General features: G+C 38.9%; 1 protein-coding gene across 1 annotated transcript; it reads left to right on the forward strand.

Annotated features, from left to right (window-relative positions):
• Window positions 1–10,289: 10,289 nt before the first annotated feature.
• Window positions 10,290–11,228, forward strand: LOC123786211 (olfactory receptor 52A1). Its single transcript, XM_045788443.2, has one exon. The coding sequence runs from the start codon at window positions 10,290–10,292 to the stop codon at window positions 11,226–11,228; it is 939 nt and encodes a 312-aa protein (XP_045644399.2).
• The last annotated feature ends 11,751 nt before the right edge of the window (window positions 11,229–22,979 follow it).

The raw sequence follows: 22,979 nt of genomic DNA on the forward strand, positions 1-22,979 counted from the left end.
TAGAGTCTTACAGTAGCTGATTTTTCAAACATGAAGAATATTTTGTTTCATGGTGTTGTCCAGAATGTTTCTTAATCAGTTAATCACACAATGGGTGATAGATTTTAAGGTAGGCCGACAAATGAAGGATATTATGTATATAATAAACATTAAAAAAAAAAAACCATGAAAAAAACCCCTTTGTATCTGATAGTCCAACCCTGATTGCTTGGAGCAAAGATCAAAGGCTGAATTTCAGAGACTTTGTACAGGGAAAGGTTTCCTGAGGGGATTGTAGATTTAGACCTAAGTCCCTTAACTGGTTTAGGTTCTGGGAATCAGCCTGAGTCAGAAGAATAGCAGTCCCTAACATGAGTGTTTCAGGGGTGATGCTGAACATGACACTCGTGATTGTCTTCCTGACCCATGAATTTCAAGGGTTTAAGATTTGTCTCCTCCCTCTTCTAAAAATGTACGTGTCTGTGTCCATACACACAGTTGCTTCAAACATCCTTGGCATTCAGTGTTGCTGCTTTCAACCAAGAAAATCTTAGTCTCCCGTCCCCTCCCATGATTTCCCACTATCAAGTCAGCAAGCAGCAGAGATATTGCTTCCTTGTTAATCTTCCGATGTGGCCAGGTCATGTCATCCCATTCCATCTGGACTACCACAAGTATCCCTCTAACTTCATCTCCCTATGCCAGCTCTCATCCTTTTAAGCCATTTATCAATCTACTAGCAGAACAGATTTGTAGTGGCAAAAAAAAAATCCTTGTTATTCCACCTAAGTTTTTGAAATTATTATCGTCAAATTAGAACCGTACATTCGTTACTCTTCCCTTTCCTTCACCTCAACCATCATCATCTCTGTTTATGGAACAATTCATACGTGAAAAGTACTTGTTGATTTACACTCCCACTGCACATCTCATGCTTCTTTGATTTTGTCCAAAGTATTTCCTCAGGGAATGCCTTTCCATGTCCTTTATCTGACCAATATCTGCTGAAGAATGATCCCCCTTGCTACCCAGATTTATTCTGCCTATTTTGAATAAAGCTAAAAACATTGATTCTCCTTTAATTAAAGACTATTCAAATTCCAGAACTATGGTTACTAACCAGGTATGTTATGTCTCTCCCCACGCAAGCAGGTGACATTTGGCAATGCCCGAGACATTTTTGATTTTCATGACCAGAAAGAACCACTAGCATCTAGTGGGTAGGAGTCAGGGATGCTTCCAAGCCTGCTGCAATGTAGAGAATTACCCCAGGACCAAAGTGTATCTGAGTAAAAATGCCAGTTGTGCTGAGAAGGAGAAAACCTGCTTAAGAAGCGTATCAGTTAGGGCTCATGAAGTTGGAAATTTAAAACTATCAGGAAGAAAAGTAACTACTTTTTTCATATGATTTTTCTTCTGCTAGGTTGAAAGCATGCTTTTGTTTTAAATTTCTCCTCCATTGTTTACTTTCTTTCTTCCTCATTTTTTTTCCCTCTCCTCCTGATTCCTCATGGTATATACTGCTGTTGAGCTTCACTGGGCACACTATCCTGTGAGGATTCTCTAGGACAACTCTGACCCATGTGGCCATGTTAGGTCTCCCAAATGAATGTTCCTGATAAAGACAGTAGCACACACTTATGAGCTAAACAACGGAGAGTGTTAGCCATTACATGGATGATATGGCATTGAAAATGTATTTGTTTATAATAATTTTTTATTATATTATGTTAGTCATCATACTGTACATCCTGGTTTTTTATGTAAAGTTCCATGATTCATTAGTTCCATACAACACCCAGTGCACCGTGCAATACGTGCCTTCCTTACAACCCATCACCAGCCTATCCCATTCCCCCACGCCCCTCGCCTCTGAAGCCCTCAGTTAGTTTCCCAGAGTCCATAATCTCTCATGCTTCATTCTCCCTTCTGATTATCCCCCCTTTCTTTATCCCTTTCTTCTCCTACCAATCTTCCTACTTCTTATGTTCCATAAATGAGTGAAACCATATGATAATTGTCTTTATCTGCTTGACTTATTTTGCTTAGCATTATCTCCTCCATGTTGCAGCAAATGTTGAGAAATCGTTCTTTTTGGTGGCTGAGTAATATTCCATTGCATATATGGACCACATCTTGTTAATCCAGTCATATGTTGAAGGGCATCTCGGCTCCTTCCACGATTTAGCTATTGTAGACTATGTTGCTATGAACATTGGGGTGCATATATCCCTTCTCTTCACTACGTCTGCATCTTTGGGGTAAATACCCAGTAGTGCAATGGCTGGGTCATAGGGTACCTGAATTTTTAACTTTCTAAGGGACCTCCACACTGTTTTCCAAAGTGACTATACCAACTTGCATTCCCACCAACAATGTAGGAGGGATCCCCTTTCTCCACATCCTCTCCAACAATTGTTGTTTCCTGCCTCGTCCATTTTTGCCATTCTAACTAGTGTAAGATGGTACCTCAGTGTGGTTTTGATTTGAATTTCCCTGATGGCTAATGATTTTGAACATTTTTTCATGTGTCTGTTAGCCATTTATATGTCTTCATTGGAAAAGTGTCTATAATATCTTTTGCCCATTTTATGAATTAACATAGTTAAAATGCCCATGCTACCCAGAGCAATCTACACTTTCAATGCTATCTCGGTCAAAATACCAATGACATTTTTCAAAGAACTGGAACAAACAGCCCTTAAAATTGTGTGGAACCAGAAAAGGCCCCTAATCGCCAAGGAATTGTTGAAAAGGAAAAACAAAGCTGGGGGCATCACATTGCTGGGTTTCAAGCTGTACCTCAAAGCTGTGATCACAAAGACAGCATGGTACTGGCACAAAAACAGACACATAGGCCAATGGAACAGAATAGAGAACCCAGAAATGGACTCTCGGCTCTTTGGGCAACTAATCTTTGACAAAGTAGGAATAAACTTCTGGTGGAAAAGACAGTCTCTTCAATAAATGGTGCTGGGAACATTGGACAGCTACATGCAAAAGAAAGAAACTTGAGCACTCTCTCACACCATACACAAAGATAAACTCCAAATAGATGAAAGACCTCGATGTGAGACAGCAATCCATCAAAATCCTAGAGGAGTACACAGGCAGCAACCTCTACGACATCGGCCAAAGCAACTTTTTACATGACACATCTCCAAAAGCAAGAGAAACAAAAGAAAAAATGGACTTGTGGGACTTCATCAAGATCAAAATCTTCTGCACGGCAAAGGAAGCAGCCAAAAAAACTAAGAGGCAGCCCACGGAATGGGAGAAGATATTTGCAAATGACACTACAGATAAAAGACTGGTATCCAAGATCTATAAAGAACTTCTCAAGCTCAGTACACAAGAAACAAATAAAGAAATGAAAAAAATGGGCAGAAGATATGAAAATGTGGTTTTATTTGGGACACATGACATATTGTAAATGTGTGTAATGTATGTAGTATAATTATTTGGTAAAAATATGGAGGGAATAAGGGAGATTTTTTTTTCCATCAGAATTTAAATAGGCACAAACTGATTTTACCAAATTGAAGATTTTATTTATTTATTTAAGAGAGAGAGCGAGCACAAGCTGTGGGGAAAGTAGAGGGCGAAGGAGAGTCAGACTCCCTGCTGATCAGGGACGCTGATGACATGGGGCTCTATCTCAGAACCCTGAGACCATGAGCTCAGCCAAAGGCAGAAGCTTAACCAAGTGAGACACCCCGGTGTCACCCAACTGATTGAAATTTGCTGTGTGTTTTTGTACAACTCTGCCTGATATAGTTACACACTGATGTATAGCCCATATCCTTGCTGGAGTATAATCCTAAAATCTCAGATGACACAAATTATTTTTGGTTCTGTCTGCATCAGTATGCCATGGAATTGGATCCATGTTCACCTATTACAACAAAAAGTCTTAGTTTTTATTAATATAATATAGGCTAATAATGTCATTTTTGGTTCTGTCTGCATCAGTATGCCATGGAATTGGATCCATGTTCACCTATTACAACAAAAAGTCTTAGTTTTTATTAATATAATATAGGCTAATAATGTCAATATCATATGTTAAAGAAGATAAAATACCTAAAGTGTCTAAAGATTTTATGAAGGTGAATGATATAGTACATATTTAATAAATGTTGAATATTAGTTTTGAATTTCAAGCACCCAGCACATTCTAGATTTTTCAAAATATGGAAAAAATATTTTTTACTTGTTCTTCAATTGCTTCCAAAATTACCTGGAGCATAGTGAGCACTTAAATAGTGTATTGAACAGAATCATCAGGCTATAAGCTTTTAATTCATGGGAAGTAACATTAAAGTTATTTTGATGATGTTATATTTCATATAATCTGTCAGTGATTTTGGCAATATGAGTTTTTTAATGACTGTGGTTTTGTTAATAGAAGAGATGAGCTTATATTGGGTCTAACTGATTTTACTCTGCTGAAGACATGGATTGCCACATTGATACATTTAATATTAAATACCTATACACATTTTTGGTAAACAAGATATGATGATGACTTTTACTTAGGATAATGTTCACTAGCCTAACCAAAAAAAAAAGGAAAAAAAAAAAAGAAAGAAAGAAGTAGATACATTATGTATTGATCTAGGTTTCAAGTTACTTCCAAAACTTATGATAAAGTGGAAAAGTATTTTTTACCGATTGTGATGCTAAATGAGGTTGTCAGGGACAGTTTTTCAAAGTATATGTAGCATAAACTGAAATTAGGTAAGATATACTGAACCTTTGTCTCCGGAACAAAATAAACGGAGTGAGAGAATTCATGTTGGAAATACTATCATAGAAGTTGCCATGAGGAAGTTGACAACTACATTATTTGGAGTAGATAGAATTACAAACAAATTTGTGTATTTCTTGGGGATTTTTGTTTGTTTGTTTGTGTTGACAGAGAGAGGAACAGCCAGCAAGATAGGGCACACAAGCAGGGGAAGTGGGAGAGGAAGAAGCAGGCTCCCAGCAGAGGAGACTGATGCGGGGCTCGATCCCAGGACTCTGGGATCACGCCCTCACTGAAGGCAGAAACTTGACGACTGAGCCACCCAGGTGCCCTGCAAATTTCTGTAGTTTGAAAGTAAAAAGGACATAGGATAAAATCGTGGGGAGTGTCAAAATTTAAATAAAGCCCATAGAAGAGAAGAATATAGTAGGAAAAGATAAACTAGTCTAAATTATTCATTGGTGACTCAATAATAAGGTGAGTAGGGGCACCTGCATGGCTAAGTCGTTGTGTCTGCCTTTGGCTCAGGGCGTGATCCCAGAGTCCTGGGATCAAGCCCCACATCAGGCTCCTCTGCTGGGAGCCTGCTTCTTCCTCTCCCACTACCCCTGCTTGTGTTCCCTCTCTCACTGGCTGTCTCTCTCTCTGTCAAATAAATAAATAAAATCTTAAAAAAAAAGAATAAGGTGAGTATTAGCTCACATGTCAATCTGAACTCTGAATCAATTCCATTCAACATGAATCAGTGCCATTGTATCTGTCTCCTTCACATAAAAAAATCTGGAGAAAGCATTTAAGGTCCTTTGCTCTTTTGTCTCTATCCCTATTTTACCTGAAATTACAAAAGCCCTCCTCCATCTCACTGACTAGACAGATTCAATAGATATATTCAGAACATTTTATCCTAAAACAGCAGAATACACATTCTTTTTGAGTGCACATGGAATGTTCTCCAGAAGAAATCACATATTAGGTCACAAAAAATATCTCAACAAATGCAAAAAAGATTGAGATCATGCCATGCACCTTTTCTGACCACAATGCTTAAAACTAGACGTCAACCACAAGAAAAAATTGAAAAGACCACATATGCATGGAGGTTAAACAACATGCTACTAAAAAATGAATGTGGTTCATATATACAATGGAATATTACTCAGCCATCAGAAAGGATGAATACCCACCATTTGCATCAACATGGATGGAACTCGAGGGGATTATGCTAAGTGAAATAAGTCAAGCAGAGAAAGAAATTATCTTGTGGTTTCCCTCATATGCTGAACATAAGGAATAGCATGGATGACTATAGGGGAAGGGAGGGAAAACTGAATGGGAAGAAATCAGAGAAGGAGACAAACTATGACAGATTCTGGACTACAGGAAAGAAGCTGAGATTGACAGCAGGGAGGGGGATAGGGCGATCGGGTAACCAGGTGATGGGTATTAAGGAGGGCATGTGTTGTGATGAGCACTGGGTGTTATATGCAACTAATGAATCGTTGAACACTACATGTACAAGTAATCACGTACTATTGTTGGTTAACTGAACATAATAAAAAAAATGAAGGGGTCAGCAAGAAAATCAAAGAAGAAATTTAAAGAAATACGTGGAAATGAATGAAAATGAAAACAAAATGTTCTAAAATCTTTGGGATGCAGCAAAAGTGGTCATAAGAGGGAAGTATTTGGCAATACAGGCCTATCCCCCAGAAGCCAGAAAAATCTCCAACAACCTATTCTGACACCTAAGGAGCTAGAAAAAGGACAACAGATGAAGCCTAAAGCCAGCAGAAGGAAGGAGATAATAGAAATTAGAGCATAAAGAAATGATACACAAACTAAGAAATCAATAGAACACATCAAAGAAACCAGGAGTTGGTTCTTTGAAAAAAATTAATAAAATTGGTAAACCTCTAGCCAGACGTACCAAAAAGTAAAGAGAAGAGACCCAAATAATAAAATTCACAAACAAGAGAGAAGATACAATAACCAACACCACAGAAATACACAGAAATAATTATAAGAGAATATTATGAAAATATGAACAACCGTATGCCAACAAATTGGACGACCTGGAGGAAATGCATCAATTCCTAGAAACATATAAACTACCAAAACTGAAACAGGAAGAAATAGAAAACTGGAACAGACTCAAAGAGAAGGGTACTATATGCGTAAGAGCTTCTTTGAATTCAGCGTTCGTTATCATGATAAAAGATATACTAACTTTTCTCCCCATATTTCTAAAACTTGTAATGCATTTATCATATCTTCTTTTTATTTACATCAAGAGCAAATGGCATGATTCCTGCACATCTATGAGGTATAAGACACCTGCATTCTGAAGGAAGAGTGGAAGAAAAGAGGGAGAAAGTCACAAACGAGGGATGGAGAAAAATGTCATCAGATGTGCAATAATTGGCTCAGAGCTCAGTACAGAAGGATTTAGAAATGTCCGTCATAACTAGTCATTCTGAGAGTATTACTGTATTCACAAAAATAGCTTCAAAAAGATAAAAATCTATGGAATGATACTGCAAGAGAATGAGTTAAATGTGTGGAAAAGAGCCATTGTGGATGCAGATTTTCCTTCCAGAAATGTCTCAGTGAAAGAAGGGTCACAAACATACTTATTTATATAGAACTCATCAGCATAGGAAGATGCCTACATTTAAGTGTTCTTTAGATTTTTTCCCCAATGAGGACAGCAGGACAAAAAACAAAAACAAAAACAAAAAACCAAAACCTGACCAAAGTAAGTTTCATTTATTACTTCTTACAGTTTTCCTTCTTGTAAGGAACTAAAGAAATATCACTTGAGTATATTAATGTCTCTGCATTTACCTTGTGGGAAAAAGAAATGAGAAGACGAAGGTGACTCTGCAAATTGTTAAATTGACTTCAGAGACATTAGCTGTGGATGGACCCAAGAGAGCTTCATTCTGAGCTAGTGGGTCCCTGGTGACTTGGGCTAGTGGGTAGGAAAACTCATGTTCAGACCTCCTCCTTCTCCACGTTCACTGAGAAACATTATAATTGGCGGCCAATTTAAGCTTAATAAATGTATGCTATGTCTAGCAAATCACAGACCTCGCTTTGAGTTTTGTTGGAGGATGAAGTCACCTACGTGATCTCAGAGAGATTTACAGAAGAGAGAGCAAGTCTGCTTTGCAGGGACAGAAGAAAAGCAGGAAAGGCTGTCCCAGAGATGTCCACATATTGGCAGATAGCCCCGGGAGCAAACGGATCAGAGTTCATGACATTTACAAGGGGCTGTTCTAGAAGGAGCAGAGAGAAGAAAGGGGCATTTCCAGTACAAACACAAGGGAATGAGGTGGGAATCTCAGGAGGAGGAAGAGTGGATGACAGCTGAGCAGTGAGAGATGGAGCTATGAGGATTGTCCATGGTCTTCAGGTGTCTGGTAAGAGCTGAAGTGTTTGCCAACAACAAAGAGAGAGGAACTTTACCCCTTAATGTTTCACTATCAGCATTTCCAATGATAAGCACTATCTCTCACCTGCCATGTAATCACTTCTGTCCTCTCCCACCTGCCTTCCCACAGTCAGTACCGTCCATACATGTCAGGTAATGCTCCCATGGCAACTCCTTTCTCTTGAGTAAGTCAATGGGATTTTTACTAAAAGATTCCTATTCTAATTCTGATTAACTGAGGAAGGAAAAAGTCAAGCCTGTGAGAAACAATCTGTGGCCTATGGATTTGTAGAATGAAGCACCGGAGAGCAAAGCTGTGGAAACCCAGGACTTAGCTGACTGATGACTAGTCTATCCTAGGTGCATGTTGGCGGAAAACAGCCTTTCTTCACAAATGATCCCTGTGACTATGATGCTTCCCTAGAGTTTTAGCTGCAGAAACCACAGCTGTTCTTGAACTACTGGCATATTTGGTGACAGTCAGTACTTGGTTAGGTCATCGTGAGCTTGCTCACATAAAGCAACAGTGCTGGAGAGTCTAGGAAGGAACGACATACCTGAACCTTCCTTTCTACAGGATAGCGACTATTTTTCTATTGTACAACTTGAGAATTTCATGATTTTGTTTGTAATCTTTTAAAGATTATTTATTTTTTTATTTGAGAGAGGAGAGAGAGCATAAGTGGGGAGGGGACCGGCAGAGGGAGAAGCAGACTCCCCGCTGAGCAGGGAACCTGATATGGTGCTTGATCCCAGGACACTGAGATCATGACCTGAGCCAAAGGCAGCTGCTCAACTGACTGAGACACCCAGGTGCCCCAGACATGACATTTTTAAAAGCAATGTTCTTTAAGAGAGAAGAAATCTCATGTAAGAACTAAGAGCCCAGTTAGCAGAAAATTCAGTCATCAGTCAATTGAGGTGATTAAATTTTCATTCGTTGCTCTCTAGCCCTCTCCTGAATCTTTCTACTATCCCAAGTGCACTCTCTGTCTTGTATTTGTACTTCTCCATATGACTCCTGCTGGGGATGCTATCCTTTCACCGCTTTACTTTCTAATCATTTCTTGTGACTGAGCTCACAAAATGATTTAAGTGTTCATATGATCTGTATTTCATTAAGAATTAATAAACCTAAGTTGGCCAAATCTCATGCTAATGGTGCCTCTGAACAGTTCAAACCCAAGACCCAGTCTCTAGTCCATGAATTACCCACTTACTCATTTTCCAACACCCTGTAGTCATCAGCATGGTCCTGTCACCTGTATACTTTGTCACTCTGAACTTCTGAGCCTTCTAGAGCTTCTTCCCCTCTAGGGGTTCAGAAATGTGCTTTACAGAATGTCAGCTGTATTAAGCACACAACTAATTTTAAGGAATTCAGTTATTAGAATATGGGAAAAATAAAATACAGTCATACTAGAAATGTAAAAATGGCATACAATTTTGACCCATTCTCACCAAAAGCGAATTGGTTTGGATGATCTTTTCCAAAGTTCTTCCATTACTTTCTTTTGAAAGGACATCCAATATTACATAGGTACGAATGATACAGATAGATAAAGATATCTAAATAAAGTGTGTTTTTAGGTGTCAGCTGTTTTTCTCTTCTCTAACATAGGCAGTGTTTTCTTCTAATACTGATCCAAGAAGGATTTGCTGGTCCAAAGTGTCAGTTCCAGACCCAAAGGCAGTGGGAAATTACAGTACAATTGGGTAGCCGGAATGTGGGATATGGAGAAATTCATCAAACTGTGACTCAAATACCCTTTCCAAGCAAAATAAACAAGTATAATTATTCTGTCCACAGGTCCAGAATGACATAACTGACAGGCCATCAGTTTATTCCTGTACCCATGAGACCTGGCTGGATCTAATGCAGTGGCCTGCCATGCCCGTAATCTCTATTGTGCTACAGAGCTTCTGGATGTCCTTCCTGGAAACGGTGGTGTTTCTCTATGGATCTTTTTCCTTCAATAATACAAATGAGATGGAGGATATAATCTCAGAGTTCAGCCAAAATCAAGGACACTCACTATTATGACTTTGGATAAAAATAAGATTGGATGAGAAAGTGCCACTGACTGAGATATTTCTTTCATTATCTTCTTGAGACCCAAAGACATTATGTCCATCTCCAACATGACAGTCTTCATGCCTTCTGTGTTCACACTAATAGGGATCCCAGGCCTAGAGTCTGTGCAGTGCTGGATCGGGATTCCATTCTGTGCCATGTATCTATTTGCTTTGATTGGAAATTCCATGCTTCTGATTTTCATCAGATCAGAGCGAAGCCTCCATGAGCCCATGTACATTTTCGTAGCCATGCTTGGAGTCACAGATATCGCACTTGCAACCACAATTATGCCCAAGATGCTTGGCATCTTCTGGTTTCATGTACCAGAGATTTATTTTGAGTCTTGCTTGCTTCAAATGTGGCTCATCCACTCATTTCAGGGCATAGAGTCAGGCATCCTCATGGCCATGGCTCTGGACCGTTATGTGGCCATCTGTTATCCACTAAGACACCGTGCTATCTTCACCCACCAGCTGGTCACCCAAATAGGGGCTGTGATAACACTCAGGGCTGCCATTCTAGTAGCCCTGTGCCTAGTACTAATAAAGTGCCGGTTGCAATTTTACCATACAACCATCATCTCCCACTGCTACTGTGAGCATATGGCCATCGTGAAGCTGGCTGCAGAAAATGTGCGGATCAACAAAATCTATGGCTTGTTTGTGGCATTCACTGTTGCAATATTCGATATTACCTTTATCACTTTGTCCTACATACAGATATTTATCACAGTTTTTCGTCTGCCCCAGAAGGAGGCTCGGTGGAAAGCTTTCAATACCTGCATCGCCCACATCTGTGTCTTCCTCCAGTTCTACTTCCTTGGCTTCTTCTCCTTCTTCACACATAGGTTTGGTGCTCATGTTCCCCCTTATATTCATATCCTCTTTTCTAGCCTCTACTTGCTGGTCCCCCCATTTCTCAATCCACTTGTCTATGGTGCCAAGACCAAGCAGATCCGCATTCACGTGGTAAAGATGCTGTGTTCATAAAATCCACTGTGATTAACACCTCTAGTCTTCCCCTTGATACGATAGTAACAATGTCCCCAAACTACATCAAATATTTCAAAAACAACAGTGATTGAGATGGCTTAGTTTTCTATCTATCTCTTTTGTGAAATTTTCCTGCATTTTAGATTGTTTTCACATTATCCTACTCCTTGACGACTGTTACTCAGTGGGTTTCTGGATGCTACTGCATAATGAGAGGAAGAAACACAAAGAATAAAACAGGGAAGATGTGGTGTTTCCTTTTCTCTCCTCTTTTTCAGTCTCTTTTTCTTCTGCTTCTTTTACGGATTCTTCTCCAGAAGGATTCACAAATATGCATCTATCATTGAATTCAATGCACCCAAAGCCATTGTTCTACAGTGTCCAGTTACTCAATAAAAACAAGGTGTTGGTGTGTCTAGAACATTTTCGTCTCTAAAAAATTTTTTGAGGACGTGTTTCCTAACATGTTGTGCTAAAACAATCAAACATATAAACAAACCTAAACCTTTATTGATGTGAGATGATAATACAAAAATTTCAGTGTACCTTCAAAGTCATTCGAGAATTTTGACATGCAAAAATCAGGTGAAATCAAGTGCTCCATTTTATACACCCTTACTTTTTTGTTACCTCCACTAGTCTTTATTATTTCATCAAGTGTTATCAAAACACAATATGTTAAATACAGTACAAGGGAATAGTGGCAGAGTGGTAAACTGGACACATTGCATAAGTTTCATGGATTTGTTTCCATGTATTTCTGGGAGGGAAGACGAGAGAAACAAAGAGAGAGGGAACGAAGCAAGAGTTGTAGTGGTATGTCCTGAGAGTGAGGGAAGGAAACATTGAAATCCAGCTGAAAACAGTAGGCAGCAGAGTAAATATCACATGATTTTAACTTATCTTTGGTTTTTAATTGGGAAGCCTGGTTCCTGAAGAATAACGAATGATTGGTCCCATAAGGAAGGACACACTATACCAGGTAGATGATAGAGGCATGAACCAGAGAATGTGCTTAATGTCACCGCACAGATTTTTTATTTCAGTGTAAGATACAATTTGGAGAGACACAGATTACTATGATATCAAATAGGCCACAAGGGCAGATTGGGTAAAGGGCAGCAGGATGAATAAGTCATGGGGATAAAAAGTACAGCCTAGAGAATAGAGTCAAGGGTATTCTAATAGCTTTGTATGGTGACAGATGGTGGCTGCACTTGCTGTGAGCTCACCATAATGTATAGACTTGCTGAATCACTCTTCTGTACCCCTGGAAATAATGTAACATGTTTGTCAGCTAAACTTCTAGTAAAAAAAAAAAATGTCTATGGACACTCTTGAAAGAAGAACCTTACTCCAAAATTTATTATGTGTCATTAGAGGTTTTCTCCAGAAGGTAAACACATGTTCTTGTGTACATGTGTAAATATCTGTGTGTGTGTGTGTGTGTGTGTGTGTGTGTGTGTATCTTTCAGGCAGATGATAGCATACCTTCTCAGTGGATATAAGGCTCATGTTTTTTAATAATTCAAGACTATTAAGTTAATGAAGAAATGGAGGTTTTTAACTAAGATTAACAACTTCAGAGCTTAAGGCTAGTGGACCATTCCTGAAAACTTCAGGTCATAGACCATTTAATGAACAATGATGGAAAATATGCATACATGTGCATAAAATCAATGCATCTATAATATAAACTGCATGTCATATAAATTGGAGATACCCGGGCTTGTTTAATGGGTTTAGGCTCAATGACACATCAATGACTGCTGAGGATGACTATTTCTAAATCTAGGGGATGTCTTGGGACATCTGTTGAAAATGTTTTCAGTGTCAATATTTATTATAGAATTAACATATGATATGACTATAATGGATCGCCAATAGGAGTTGTCATTCTTAGATAACATAGTTTCTTTAGGAATAAAACTGAGATGGCATCAGAAGTAATTTCTTAATGTTTTAGCCAGGGTTCAGCAACCTTCTATGAAAAGGAACAAATACAGAGCTTAGGCTTTGTGGGCGAAGAGGCAATTCAAAACTAGTAAATAGGTATTTTAATAGCAAGAGAGAAAACATATTTGCACAAAAATATTTTAATGATATTCAAAATTTAGTATGAGTAATAATAATCCTAATTGTGTAGTTTTTGTATTATTCAGTCTAAAGTAGACAAATGGAATTCATTGTTTTCTGGGGGATAGAATTCTGCTTAAGTGGGGCTGAAAGTCAGGTTTTCCCTATCACCACATTGATCTCAAAAGTTCATCTGTAAAAACTGTTCTCAGCTAGTGGGCTGTACAAAGACAGCAGGCCAGCATACGGTGATCCACTCTAATTCCAATTTTATCTGGAGAAGATTGAAATATATGTAACAATTACTAGTCCTAATGGTGATCCTCAAAATAGTGGGAGTGGAAACCTTTGAGGAGACAGAATGTGAAACTGGAAATTTTTTCTATCATCCTCAATTGTCAATATGGCTTAAAATATCTAGTCTAGAGTCCAGATGGCCCCATTACTGCGGCCTTCAAATTATCAAAACCAGCTCCAATCTGAGACCTGAAAAGGGAAAAAAAAGGGAAACAAATGGGTCATTGCAAGGACAAGAGGATAACTGGGACTCGCTATCTTCCCACACATGGGCCAGGACAATTGTAGAGAAACTCTTGCATGGGCAATTGTCTGAAAAAGAGAAATATATTTTGTAGATGGTAAAATTTAATGATTTCTAGAAACTTCAAAACGATCCTTTAAAGAGATTGCATTAATTCCAACGACGACTAATAGCACTTATATATCTGAGTCCTCAAACACTGGTATGATTGAGATTTTTGAGCTTTGACACTCTGCTGGGTGAAGTATAATTCTCCTTATAATTAACATTAACGAAGAGTGCAAAACTGCTGCTTTTTTCTACTTGTGTATCCTTTTGTTGAATTTCTTTATTGTTTCCTTTGATCATTTTCTGGTTTGTGTTCATTTTTTCCTTGTGTGTTTAAAATCTGATAAACATATATTGAATTAATATTTTCGAGGGCTTTATCTCTCAAGAGTGATTTCAAAAGCAGAAAGCGGTCTTCCTAATACTGAGTTTTCACACGTCAGGGCAGGAACTGACTTTCACTGTTGGTGTTGGCTTTCAGAGAAAGCAGCAATAATGCATTGACCCTTTTGGCTTTTTGAAAGCCCTTAACTAAATGTTCAATTTGGGCAGAATAACTTGCAACATTTGTCCCTCTCCATCCTTCTTCTTCTTGGGAGAAAAGTGTCCATGGACTTCTGTAAAATTCACAACATGTACAAAACACCGGTTTTTACTATATTCAAAAAAACTGTGTTACTGTCTCTTCTCTAATTCTATCACATTTTGTCATCCCGTAAAAATTCCCCTTTCCGTCACCAGGGCTAGCCACTCATCCTGTCCCCAGCTTCTGGAAACCACGCATCTACTTACAGACTCTATGGATTTGACTAGTCTGGACATTTCAGGAAAGTATATCATATGATACCAGGTCGTTTATGTCTGGCTCCTTTCACATAGCATAAAAATTTCGAGGTCAGCTATGTTGTAGTATATCAGAACTTCCTTTTTCTGTAGTTGTTGTTGATGCAATGTCATTGCACATATGTATCTGAATCTCCTCTTGCACCTGGCAGTCAGGACTCTGGCCACATGATCCTCTCCTCTCTGCATGGTAAGGACTCTGATTTTAAATCAGACAATTCCACAAATAGTATAGGCAGGCCAGGTCCTGCTATTTTGTATTCCCCTAATTCCTTTAAACTTGTGTATGTTCACTTGATAAATCTTATCAACCCTTCCAGTAAAAGCTATTTTACTTCACTTCTAACACTGTTGTGTTCAAAATTAAACTTTTGGGCATTTGGGTGGTTCAGGTCGTTAAACGACTGCCTTTGGCTCAGGTTTTGATCCCAGGGTCCCAGGATTGAGTCCTGCATCGGGCCCCCTGTTGAGAAAGGAGTCTGCTTCTCCCTCTGACCCTTTCCCCTCACATGCTCTCTGTTACTCTCTCTCTCAAATAAAAAGTCTTTAAGAAAAAAAATAAAAATTAAACGTTTGTTCCTGGTTTTTATCAGAACACATATAGAATGAAGAGCCGCTTCTGAAAATTTGCACTCTGTAGTTCCTATCACATTACTCCGAAGTAGTTATTTCTATTAATATAAGAGTTCTAAGGAATTGTATCTGTCACCTAATAAGGAATCACGTTGTTTCTAAAATATCGTATTCCCCTGTAGCTCTCATGGGTTTTAACTAAAGTGTATCTAATAGTTATTTCGTCTCCAACATTCGATGGCATTATGATTCTATGAGGCTCCAAATTTATTTGCATTTCCCCAAGGTGTCTTGAGAGTCATTCAATATGTGTATCACATTATAATTCTCTGTAGAGAGAGTAGTGCACCAATTTCAGAGCCTGCTGACTTCACCTCAGCCTACTTCATATTCTATCTGAAAACTAATTCTTTCGTTTTCTCTGAAAATACGCTACTTTATTTTGAGTTCATCAGGTGCTACTCTGCTGGGTGGGTGGCATTCTGATGCAGGTTCTTTATTGATTTACCTGTTTGTGCCATTTATTTCAATCTACCAGGTGATGTCACTGAGAGCAGAGCTGGAGAGAGATACACACAACCGAGTCCCCAAACCACTGTGAAGTAACCCAGCACACCAAGCAGCCATTTTCTAGGATGAAGATAATTTTATGGCGGTTTAAGGGCAAGATGGGAGTCAGAGAGTCGTTCAGTGCATAGCGAATATGTCTGCTCAACAATGCCAGATGCAACGACACAGGACAAACACCATGTGACTCTCAGTAAGGCCATCATGTCCTCAGGCAGATGCATGTAATGAGGTCTTGTTAGACTTTTTCTTGCACCACACAGATGGAGACTCTTTTCCTTTCCTCATGATACCAAAGCTTAAATTCACAAACCTCCCTTATTTTTCAACTGAGTTAACACTGGCCATAAATAGTTCATAGGTGGGAAATATATATATATATAGGAACTGGCACTAAAATCTGAAAATGCGTTATATTATTTCATGAGAATCCTAAATGAATGGGAAAATTTCTTTTTTTAAGTTAAATGCAGTTTCCCAACATACAGTACATCATTAGTTTCAGATGTAATATTCAATAATTCATCAGTTGCATATAACACCCAGTGCTCATCACATCACATGCCCTCCTTAATGCCCATCACCCATTTACCGGAATCCCCCCACTGACCTCCTCTTCCATACTCCTCAGTTTGTTTCCCAGAGTTAAGAGTCTCTCATGGTTTGTCTTCCTCTCTGATTTCTTCCCCTTCAGTTTTCCCTCCATTCCCTTCTGATCCTCTGAACTCTTTCTTATATTCCACATATGTTGAATCCAGATGATACTTGTCTTTCTTTGACTTATTTCGCTTAGCATAATACCCTGTAGTCCCATCCACATCAATCCAAATGGTAGGCATTCATCCTTTCTGATGGCTGAGTAATATTCAATTGTATGTATAAACCACATCTTCTTTATTCATTCATCTGTTGAAGGATGTCTCAGCTCCTTCCACTGTGTGGCTAATATGGACATTGCTGCTATGAACATTGGGGTGCAGGTGTCCCTCGTTTCACTACGTCTGTGTCATTGGTGTAAATATCTAATAGTACAATTGCTGGGCATAGGATAGCTCTACTTTTAACGTCTTGAGGCACCTCCATACTGTTTTCCAGAGTAGCTATACTGCTTGTATTCCCACCAACAGTGTAGGAGGGTTTAATTTCTACATCACCAAGAAATATTCCATTTAGTTTTTTGTCAGCATGTCTACACTGATTATTCTGAATACCTTGAGATGTTTTCATTTCCCCTCATTGACTCATTATTTTGTATAAAAATGTCATTGATTCTATGTGTTGTCTTGGGACAGCGTCTTCTCTTAGATGTTGATGGACGATCAATTTGAGCTACCACTCCCCAAGGGCACAAGGATTTGGGGTTTTATTAGATGCAGATCTGCTATGAGACAAATTCTCCTGGGTTTTGAACCATGTCGTGCCTGCTTTTCATCCTTGTCCCAGGCTAATTGAAAGCTCACCAGTGACTGGTGCAAAAAATCCCCCAGGCGGCTCCTATAGTACAAAACAGCCATCTTCACTCGGAACCACCAGAAGATTTTCACTCTGTGGCTTCCAGGTAAGTCTTTGGGCCTTAGATCTGCAGTGAGCGTGGGGAAAGTGGAGGATTGGTTTCAAAGAGAACACAACACCCTTATGAGCCAAGAATCTTACAGGATGATAAACAAGCAATAGAGTCTTACAGTTGCTGATTTTTCAAACATGAAGAATATTTTGTTTCATGTTGCTGCCCAGAATGTTTCTTAATCAGTTAATCACACAATGGGTGATAGATTTTAAAGTAGGCCTGACAAGAGAAGGATATTATGTATATAGTAAACATTAAAAAAAAAAAACCCTTTGTTTCTGATACTCCAACCCTGGGGCCTTGAAGCAGAGGTCAAAGGCTGAATGTCAGAGACTTTGTACAGGGAAAGACTTCCTGAGATTGTAGGGAGAGTAGATTTAGACCTAAGGCCCTTGATTGGTTTAGGTTCTGGGATTCAGCCTGAGTCAGAAGAAGAATTGTCAGTAACATGAATGGTTCAGGGTTGATGCTGAACATGACACTCGTGATTGTTTTCCTGACCCATGAATTTCAAGGGTTTAAGATTTGTCTCCTCCCTCTTCTAAAAATGTACGTGTCTGTGTCCATACACACAGTTGCTTCAAACATCCTTGGCATTCAGTGTTGCTGCTTTCAACCAAGAAAATCTTAGTCTCCCGTCCCCTCCCATGATTTTCCCACCATCAAACAGCAAGCAGCAGAGATATTGCTTCCTTGTTAATCTTCCGATGTGGCCAGGTCATGTCATCCCATCCCATCTGGACTACCACAAGTATCCCTCTAACTTCATCTCCCTATGCCAGCTCTCATCCTTTTAAGCCATTTATCAATCTACTAGCAGAACAGATATGTAGAGGCAAAAAAAAAATCCTTGTTATTCCACCTAAGTTTTTGAAATTATTATCGTCAAATTAGAACCGTACATTCGTTACTCTTCCCTTTCCTTCACCTCAACCATCATCATCTCTGTTTATGGAACAATTCATACGTGAAAAGTACTTGTTGATTTGCAATCCCACTGCACATTTCATGTTCTTTGATTTTGTCCGAAGTATTTCCTCTGGGAATGCCTTTCCATCTCCTTTATGTGGCCAATATCTGCTGAAGAATGATCCCCCTTGCTACCCAGATTTATTCTGCCTATTCTGAATAAAGCTAAAAACATTGATTCTCCTTTAATTAAAGACTATTCTTCTACAATGTAAAATTCCAGAACTATGGTTACTAACCAGGTATGTTATGTCTCTCCCCACGCAAGCAGGTGACATTTGGCAATGCCCGAGACATTTTTGATTTTCATGACCAGAAAGAACCACTGGCATCTAGTGGGTAGGAGTCAGGGATGCTTCCAAGCCTGCTGCAATGTAGAGAATTACCCCAGGACCAAAGTGTATCCGAGTAAAAATGCCAGTTGTGCTGAGAAGGAGAAAACCTGCTTAAGAAGCGTATCAGTTAGGGCTCATGAAGTTGGAAATTTAAAACTATCAGGAAGAAAAGTAACTACTTTTTTCATATGATTTTTCTTCTGCTAGATTGAAAGCATGCTTTTGTTTTAAATTTCTGCTCCTTTGTTTACTTTCTTTCTTTCTCATTTTTTTTCCCTCTCCTCCTGATTCCTCATGGTAAATAGTGCTGTTGAGCTTCACTGGGCACACTATCCTGTGAGGATTCTCTAGGACAACTCTGACCCATGTGGCCATGTTAGGTCTCCCAAATGAATGTTCCTGATAAAGACAGTAGCACACACTTATGAGCTAAATAACGGAGAGTGTTAGCCATTATATGGATGATATGGCATTGAAAATGCATTTGTTTATAATAATTTTTTATTATATTATGTTAGTCATCATACTGTACATCCTGGTTTTTTATGTAAAGTTCCATGATTCATTAGTTCCATACAACACCCAGTGCACCGTGCAATACGTGCCTTCCTTACTACCCATCACCAGCCTATCCCATTCCCCCACGCCCCTCGCCTCTGAAGCCCTCAGTTAGTTTCCCAGAGTCCATAATCTCTCATGCTTCATTCTCCCTTCTGATTATCCCCCCTTTCTTTATCCCTTTCTTATCCTACCAATCTTTCTACTTCTTATGTTCCATAAATGAGTGAAACCATATGATAATTGTCTTTATCTGCTTGACTTATTTCACTTAGCATTATCTCCTCCAGTCCCATCCATGTTGCTGCAAATGTTGAGAAATCGTTCTTTTTGGTGGCTGAGTAATATTCCATTGCATATATGGACCACAACTTGTTAATCCAGTCATCTGTTGAAGGGCATCTCGGCTCCTTCCACGATTTAGCTATTGTGGACAATGCTGCTATGAACATTGGGGTGCATATATCCCTTCTCTTCACTACGTCTGCATCTTTGGCGTAAATACCCAGTAGTGCAGTGGCTGGGTCATAGGGTACCTGAACTTTTAACTTTCTAAGGGACCTCCACACTGTTTTCCAAAGTGACTATACCAACTTGCATTCCCACCAACAATGTAGGAGGGATCCCCTTTCTCCACATCCTCTCCAACAATTGTTGTTTCTTGCCTCGTCCATTTTTACCATTCTAACTAGTGTAAGATGGTACCTCAGTGTGGTTTTGATTTGAATTTCCCTGATGGCTAATGATTTTGAACATTTTTTCATGTGTCTGTTAGCCATTTATATGTCTTCATTGGAAAAGTGTCTATTCATATCTTTTGCCCATTTTATGAATTAACATAGTTAAAATGCCCATGCTACCAAGAGCAATCTTCACTTTCAATGCTATCTTAATCAAAATACCAATGACATTTTTCAAAGAACTGGAACAAACAGCCCTTAAAATTGTGTGGATCCAGAAAAGGCCCCTAATCGCCAAGGAATTGTTGAAAAGGAAAAACAAAGCTGGGGGCATCACATTGCTGGGTTTCAAGCTGTACCTCAAAGCTGTGATCACAAAGACAGCATGGTACTGGCACAAACACAGACACATAGACCAATGGAACAGAATAGAGAACCCAGAAATGGACCCTCAGGTCATTGGGCAACTAATCTTTGATAAAGCAGGAAAAAACATCCAGTGGGAAACAAGGCAGTCTTTTCAATAAATGGTGCTGGGAACATTGGACAGCTACATGCAAAAGAAAGAAGCTTCAGCACTCCCTCACACCATACACAGAGATAAACTCCAAATAGATGAAAGACCTCGATGTGAGACAGCAATCCATCAAAATCCTAGAGGAGTACACAGGCAGCAACCTCTAACATCGGCCACAGCGACTTTTTACATGACACATCTCCAAAAGGCAAGAGAAACAAAAGAAAAAATGGACTTGTGGGAGTTCATCAAGATCAAAAGCTTCTGCACAGCAAAGGAAGGAGTCAAAAAAACTAAGAGGCAGCCCACGGAATGGGAGAAGATATTTGCAAATGACACTACAGAAAATGACTGGTATCCAAGATCTACAAAGAACTTCTCAAGCTCAGTACACAAGAAACAAATAAAGAAACAAAAAATGGGCAGAAGATATGAAAATGTGGTTTTATTTGGGACACATGACATATTGTAAATGTGTGTAATGTATGTAGTATAATTATTTGGTAAAAATATGGAGGGAATAAGGGAGATTTTTTTTCCATCAGAATTTAAATAGGCACAAACTGATTTTACAAAATTGAAGATTTTATTTATTTATTTAAGAGAGAGAGCGAGCACAAGCTCTGGGGAGAGTAGAGGGTGAAGGAGAGTCAGACTCCCTGCTGATCAGGGACCCTGATGACATGGGGCTCTATCTCAGGACCCTGAGACCATGAGCTCAGCCAAAGGCAGAAGCTTAACAAAGTGAGCCACCCCGGTGTCCCCCTACTGATTGAAATTTGCTGTGTGTTTTTGTACAACTCTGCCTGATATAGTTACCCACTCATGTATAGCCCATATCCTTGCTGGAGTATAATCGTAAACTCTCAGATGACACAAATTATTTTTGGTTCTGTCTGCATCAGTATGCCATGGAATTGGAACCAAGTTCACCTATTTCAACAAAAAGTCTTAGTTTTTATTAATATAATATAGGCTAATAATGTCAATATCATATGTTAAAGAAGATAAAATACCTAAAGTGTCTAAAGATTTTATGAAGATGAATGATATATTGCATATTTAATAAATGTTGAATATTAGTTTTGAATTTCAAGCACCCAGCACATTCTAGATTTTTCAAAATATGGAATAAATATTTTTCACTTGTTCTTCGATTGCTTCCAAAATTACCTGGAGCATAGTGAGCACTTAAATAGTGTATTGAACAAAATCATCAGGCTATTAGCTTTTAATTCATGGGAAGTAACATTAAAGTTATTTTGATGATTCTATATTCCATATAATCTGTCAGTGATTTTGTCAATATGAGTCTTTTAATGACAGTAGTTTGTTAATAGAAGAGATGAGCTTATATTGGGTCTAACTGATTTTACTCTGCTGAAGACATGGATTGCCACATTGATACGTTTAATATTAAATACCTATACACATTTTTGGTAAACAAGATATGATGATGACTTTTACTTAGGATAATGTTCACTAGCCTAACCAAAAAAAACGGAAAAAAAAAAAGAAAGAAAGAAGTAGATACATTATGTATTGATCTAGGTTTCAAGTTACTTCCAAAACTTATGATAAAGTGGAAAAGTATTTTTTACCGATTGTGATGCTAAATGAGGTTGTCAGGGACAGTTTTTCAAAGTATATGTAGCATAAACTGAAATTAGGTAAGATATACTGAACCTATGTCTCTGGAACAAAATAAACGGAGTGAGAGAATTCATGTTGGAAATACTGTCATAGCAGTTGCCATGAGGAAGTTGAGAACTACATTATTTGGAGTAGATAGAATTACAAACAAATTTGTGTATTTCTTGGGGATTTTTGTTTGTTTGTTTGTGTTGACAGAGAGAGGGACAGCCAGCAAGAGAGGGCACACAAGCAGGGGAAGTGGGAGAGGAAGAAGCAGGCTCCCAGCAGAGGAGACTGATGCGGGGCTCGATCCCAGGACTCTGGGATCACGCCCTCAGCCGAAGGCAGAAACTTGACGACTGAGCCACCCAGGTGCCCTGCAAATTTCTGTAGTTTGAAGGTAAAAAGAACATAGGATAAAAACTTGGGGAGTGTCAAAATTTAAATAAAGTCCATAGAAGAGAAGAATATAGTAGGAAAAGATAAACTAGTCTAAATTATTCATTGGTGACTCAAGAATAAGGTGAGTAGGGGCACCTGCGTGGCTAAGTCGTTGTGTCTGCCTTTGGCTCAGGGCATGATCCCAGAGTCCTGGGATCGAGCCCCACATCAGGCTCCTCCACTGGGAGCCTGCTTCTTCCTCTCCCACTACCCCTGCTTGTGTTCCCTCTCTCACTCGCTGTCTCTCTCTCTGTCAAATAAATAAATAAATAAATAAAATCTTAAAAAAAAAGAATAAGGTGAGTATTAGCTCACATGTCAATCTGACCTCTGAAACAATTCCATTCAGCATGAATCAGTGCCATTGTATCTTGTCTCCTTCCATAAAAAATTCTGGA

Source organism: Ursus americanus, chromosome 16, assembly GCF_024610735.1.
Source record: "Ursus americanus isolate L20-20 chromosome 16, mUrsAme1.1.p, whole genome shotgun sequence".
In the NCBI taxonomy this organism is placed as follows: domain Eukaryota; kingdom Metazoa; phylum Chordata; class Mammalia; order Carnivora; family Ursidae; genus Ursus; species Ursus americanus.

What these genes read in the sequence shown, in the direction of transcription:
- LOC123786211 (XM_045788443.2), top strand. Translation starts at nt 10,290, where the DNA reads ATGTCCATCTCCAACATGACAGTCTTCATGCCTTCTGTGTTCACACTA.